We start from the raw sequence: 6,121 nt of genomic DNA, 5'->3' as shown, positions 1-6,121 counted from the left end.
CAGCGAACTTGAGATTCCGTTCTGACTACGCGTATACTTAAAAACCCTCCCTCTCCTAACCAAACCGTGCCCCAACTCAAACTTCTTGTTTACAAACTCACTGTCATTCCAATCTTACGTTCGCTATTGTTAAAACTTACACGCGTCAGACCTATCTCCTAAAGAGCTTTGCATAGCGCACGAAGTGACTGCTACCTTGTACTATTATTTTGATAAATATGACTTTTATTTTTCACACTTTCCAATAAATATGGAATTTATAAAAAGCTCAAAAATATTTTCTTTCCGCTGCGAAATCACTCGCTGGCTTTCCTGATAACTGTTGCTACGAGATGAAAAATTTCTCCCGTTTTGAAAAAACTGAAAACTAAACGGCAACATAAAAATTTAAACTACTGCTATACGAAAGAACTATGAAACTCCACCCGAGACAAAATTTAACGATCCAAAAAGGGAATCTTTGCTGACGTCATTGTTTAAATTTTGTTTCATTAACATATGAGGCATCATGCTGACGTGAAAAAGTAAAAGAAATTATAAAATTTAGCTTAAGCCTTTTGGCTTTGATAACGAGCCAGCGATGGGCATCAAAAACAGATAAATTCTTGGGTGGCAAGGGCGCTTTAGGCTCGATTGACCAGCCGTTTTGTGCGCCCGCGTTCCTCCGCGCACACCATGGCTGGATCAACGGTCCAACAAATTGCCTTTTTCCACCAATCAGAAAGTCGCTTGCCTGCCAAGTACAAAATACAATTGCGGTGGGTGCTACGTCATGGACAAACGACGCGGACCAATGATCCAGCAGTTAGTTGAAAGGAAGATGTTAACCGCAAAAACGGATGGAAATCGAGCCTAAGGGCGCTTATGATCCCATAGATTCTTCGTAAAATTTCAAATTTTCAAAGCAACATCGCTCGGAGACTATCTGGAATATCACGTTCAAGTTTTCAGGGATAGCTTATTATGCAATCCACTTTCAATATTCAGCACTTTATTCTCGGCCGGCTGATTAGAAAACGATAGCCGTGTTGTAACGAGGCAAAAATTGTAAACAAAGATTCCCCTACAAACGGCGAGAAACAGCTTGCTCAAGAGATACCTACAGCAAGCAGGGAATATTTAAAAAAAACTTGAAATGAACGTAGTGGACAATAAGAAAACTAAGGAGCTAAATTTGAACGGTGTCGATCTTTTTGTCGGTTGGTGAAGGATAGGTATCTCGATTTTCTTCAGTTTTAATAAATGACGATGGAAAATCATCCACTTCTGATAAGATGAGACATTCTTCGTCTCTCAAATAACATCAGCATGGCAATCAATAACTTAAACTTTTCCTATAAACAGCTATATTTACAGATAAAAAATGTCTTTCCTCTTAACAAAAGTGGTGAGGTATTTATTAAGAGGCGCCTGCACACTGTCCGTATTGCTCAGCGGCTACCGCAAACTGTTCTAGCAGAATATCTGTTTCTTCGTCCAACTCCCGCATCTCTTGACTCAGTCTCTCCAATTCAGTGCGCTGATCCATGTACTGTTGCAGTAGTTCTAAAAGAAATGCGGAAATACTAAGCTCATTTAACAAGCGTCTGGCTCCATTTCAAGTTTTTAAAAACGATTCCAAATGGAGTTTTCCTCATCATGCGAATAGTAAATAGGTCACTGCAGAGTAGTGTGAAAAGTTACAATTAGTTACCGCAGTGGAGGTAAATATCCACCACTTTCACCGACAATGAAATGAATATTTGTGTAAGTATATAACAGACACGTTGAATAAGCAGCCGCGTGTAACTATCGAAAAAAATTGCTCCTCGGTAATCGAAGTGAAACTGGAAGCCATTTTGTTTTTCTCCGTTTGGTACCAGCCTCGTTCCCAGGGTCCCTCTTCTCTGGAGGTAGAGAAGAGAGACCCTGGCAACGAGGTTGGAATGGTACTTGTGGAAGAGTATGGAAGAAGTTAATGTTAACCTGGACTCAGAACCGCCTCAGTAACTCAAGTACGGAAAAGTGCAAGCACTGGCTCACTTGTTTGGGGTACCGAGCGAGAAGCCACCAGCGCGCGTGAAAATGGGGAGAGGACTCACTTTCCTCGCCCCATTCTGGTCGCCGGCTCGCGCTGGCGGCGCCGCCGCAAAGATAGGAACCATAAGTACGAGGCGTTTTTGCAATGGTTGTAGCAGCTGTCGTAACCTGCTTTTGTTTGGTATTTGAAGCAGCTTCTATTGTGTTTAAGTCTACTTGTCATTGTTTCAATTGTTTAGTCTTTTTTTTTTGGCTAGGGTGCGAGCCAATCACATTATACGTTACGCGAGCTGCTGCATCACCCCGTTTTTGAGCAACGGACTGCAACCGTATCTGATTTCCTTTCTAACTTGTTTTGGTACTACCAAATTTATATTACTGAATGTCTTTTCACTATTGCAGACGTTTCGTTTAAAAATCTGGGAGACTACTTTCCTGACATGCGAAAAGTTCACTTCCGGTTTCCGTCCGTGGATAAATTAAACTTCCGGTGCTTAGGCTCCCCACTACTTGCTCGATACCCTGCTCGCAGGCTACGGGAAGGTGTGGTTCTCTACAAAAACCGTTACACGACGGAATCCTATCTGATATAATGAATTAAATGAAACATAACGGCAGTCTACCTTGGGCTTCCGTGACGTCTTTAAGAAGTTCCTCTGACTCTCGAAAAGTGTCCTCAATTTCTGTGAGATTTGCAGTCGCTATGTCAAAAGACGAGTTAACCCTTTCTTCAATATTCCGTAAGGAGGCACTGCTGTTAGCAAACGTCTGTTGAATAACAAAAAACAGCAACACCATTCAGGAATAGAAGCAGACAGGAGTCCATGACTAGGAACGAACAACTCCCAAGTCACGGCATTTTTACAGATCGATCTATTCTTAGATTGCCTTTGTCGCAAGAAAACAAAGGAAGTTCCAGTTTGACGCTATGACGTCAAGTTAGTATCTTGTGATTGGTCATCGGACTCCCGCGGGAAAGACGTTTCTAAAAATAACTAGGTCTGTCAAAACGCGCGATCAAGAAGTCAATTCGGTGGAATAAACTCCTACTGATGGGCTCCTGAAGCAGATTATAGTCTCCCTTTCGTGTGTGATTTTCGGGATGGCACATTTTTGTACTTCGGTCAAGAGCAGGGCTACATATTTCCCCACAACAGGACACCCATCTCGATACCAGGCCAAGATGCCTTAACGCACACGGCAATAGTCTAGAAACGGACAACTGTGACTATTCTTAATTAGTATCACTCAACTAGTGGACTAATGCAAATCCTGCATTTGATTGGCTACGCTACTAAGACTATTATTAACAGTCCTCGAGTAGCGAAAAGCGTGGCGCTTTCTTTCGTTTTATTCCCAAATAAATATTTCTTTAACTTGCGTTTGCTAACATTGTTATTTCCTTTTCTGTCCGACTAGTTGGACTAAAACAATTAGGACCCTTCGCCCTCAATGGCCACGGGTCTAATTGCTAGTGTTACACGAAGTTTTGTCGTTCAGTGATTCCCTAGGGATTCAAAACACCAGTTGGCACTCGAGAGTTTACACTAGAGTAATGTCAACACTAGTGTTAGAATGTGTTTCTCTTAAGTGTGACCGCAACTCATAACGAAACGCTACAGTCAAAGAATCCGTTTGTTTTACCACCGTGTGAGCGAAACTGCGGATCGTTTTTTGGAAAGTCCCAAAACTAGACGGGTCCATAATTTCGGTCGTGATTTCCCTTGGAATCTTTACAAGGAAGACCTTAAGTCCAGTATTTTTCACTTTGCTGAGACAAAGCTTTCAAGTTATAACAAACGTATTTTATTACTATGATCTTTGCCTCGAGATTTCGCTTTTCTACTCGACCCATGACCAAGCGAGCGAGACTCTATTCCTGATTTAGTGCCACACACTGTTGCATTTATGTTTTAAAGGAGATTTTGCCTTTCAAAAGGAGTTAAGGTGGCGACCACTAGTTTAATGAACATAGCAAACAGTGTGAAATTAACCTGAAACTTCAACTACGCTGTTTCTGCCAAAAAAAAAGAGCTGAGGAGATTCCGTTCCTTCTCGAAAGAGGATTCGTAACCGCAAAGAATTCGCGGAGAAATCAAAAATGCTTTTCGGAAGGCTGAAGGAACTTGTTCCCAGCAAGACTGCGGAAAACCGGCTCTTTCGCACGGGAACGCTGGCTATGAAGGATATAAACCTGTCGATGAAGCAACCCATAAAATGTAAAAGAAGAGTTGAACAAACCTGACTCGCATTTTCGGCGATATTGAAGGCGAGCTGTGCTGTGTCCGATGCATTCTGGGCGTCATATTGGGCTTTATCAAAGCATTGCAAACCATCCTCCATGTCTGCATATGTCGCGTTCATTTCGGCCAGTAACTCTCTTCCTGATATGTAAGACGCTGAGAACTTTTCGTTAACCTGGGAAAAGGAACGAAAATTAATTATCCGTTAACTTTCCAACACCACAGAAACTCTATGTTGCAATGAAACCATGTATTTCTTTGTTTTCAAAACGTTGTGGAGAGCTTCTTGACAGTTAAATGAGGGAATCTTTACTGACGTCACTGTTACATTTTGTTTCATTAAATGATCACATACGAGTTTGCTCACAGAAGTCATCATGTTATTTCCAAATTGACTTCACTTGAAAAGGTAAAAGAACTTGTTAAACGTAGTCAATTCTCCAATTTTAAGCCTTGTTGCTTATGATAATGAGCCAGTTATTGGCCATCAAAAACTGGTAAAATTTTGGGTGGCAAAAGCGATGCTGGACCCATACATTCTTTATAATATTTCGAATTCTCACAGCATCATTGTCAGCGATCATCTGAAACATCGCGTTCAAATTTTCAGAGGTAGCACATTATGCAATGCACTTTCAATGTTCGGTACTTTATTTTTAGCTAGCTGATTAGGAAAAGATAGGCCCTTGTGCTAATAAGGAACAAATTTATAAAAAGATACCCATACTGTCTAGTTTATAAAGTCCTCGACGCTCGAATTAGACACTCGAGAACCAGACAAACCATGTGCGTGAACACTCCTAAAGGGAACAATTCGAAACACCGCAAAGCAAACTTCACTATGGTCAGCCCACTGGTCGGTCATAAATATGTCCTTAGTTTCCTTCCTTACTGAAGCTTATCAAAAGCGGCGTGCATCTAAACATATATTTTATCGGGCCTATTATCTGCACGAATAGTGAGCGACTTTTCAAAACATTGCGATGTTCATTCAAACAAAGAGTTGAGCACAAATTCAAACTATCTGCACACCGTGGAAATGCTGTCACGCCTGTGGCAAGTGACTTATCAGTATTCGTAACCGTAATGTATGAAATGAACACCGAAATCGATTTTTTGCGAGAAAAAGATTGCCCTTAAAAGTCTACACAATAAGTGGACAAATATGCCAAGATTACTTTCCCTACCGTTTGTGTAATGTTGCTAATGTTGGCAATCATCTGATCAGTTTCTTGGTGAAGAGACATGACCTCTTGCCTAATGGACTCAGATGAGTTTAGAGCGTCCTCTACGCTCTGAACCACACTAAGTGTTTCTTGCACAGCAGTTCTTAAAAGTACAAGGAGGGAAATCATTAACAGTGGAACACCTAAACAGCAAATAAACACCATATTTTTTTCCATTAATACGCATACCAAAACTCTTGTACTTACATGGCCCTTTGTGAAAGTTTCTCCACTTCCCTGGCTTGTGTAAGCCCCGCATGAGCTGATTCTAAAGTCCGATTCACCATTTCTTGACTGACATTCGTGTTAAGAATGTCGTTTGTTAGGTTCTTGATCTCTTGCAAACTCACGGGAATTGACATAGCTCGAACCTCATTTGATATCTCAACAGCTTCCAAGGTCATATTACGAACTCCTGCTAGTCTGTTTATCCCTTCTGTGACGTTGTTGATTGCCTCTTTCGTGTTGTCGAGAACCCTGGACGCATTCTCCTGCAAATTCAGGTACAAGATCGCTTTTCAAAAAGTGTCCAAATTAAAAGCTTCGTAATTTCTTTGCCCTTTCATCTCAGACTACACTGAATGACTGCCTGTAAAACCTCACGACAAAGCCTTGTCAGAGCTGACATGGGCA

At 41.3% G+C, this 6,121-nt stretch overlaps 1 protein-coding gene across 1 annotated transcript in view; it reads right to left on the bottom strand.

Moving 5' to 3' along the window:
• Positions 1 to 207: 207 nt before the first annotated feature.
• Positions 208 to 6,121, bottom strand: part of LOC138029186 (laminin subunit gamma-1-like) — a 45,617-nt gene continuing 39,703 nt past the window's right edge. Inside the window, exons 25-29 of the mRNA XM_068876895.1 lie at positions 5,696 to 5,979; positions 5,450 to 5,591; positions 4,261 to 4,437; positions 2,643 to 2,787; positions 208 to 1,545 (exon numbers count right to left, since the gene is read on the bottom strand). Coding sequence (XP_068732996.1) covers positions 1,400 to 1,545; positions 2,643 to 2,787; positions 4,261 to 4,437; positions 5,450 to 5,591; positions 5,696 to 5,979 — 894 coding nt within the window. The 3' untranslated portion in view covers positions 208 to 1,399. The remainder of the gene's footprint in view (positions 1,546 to 2,642; positions 2,788 to 4,260; positions 4,438 to 5,449; positions 5,592 to 5,695; positions 5,980 to 6,121) is intronic.

Source organism: Montipora capricornis, chromosome 2, assembly GCF_036669925.1.
Source record: "Montipora capricornis isolate CH-2021 chromosome 2, ASM3666992v2, whole genome shotgun sequence".
In the NCBI taxonomy this organism is placed as follows: Eukaryota; Metazoa; Cnidaria; class Anthozoa; order Scleractinia; family Acroporidae; genus Montipora; species Montipora capricornis.
The sequence above is the reverse complement of the archived record's forward strand: the minus strand, read 5'-3'. Positions and strand labels throughout refer to the sequence as shown.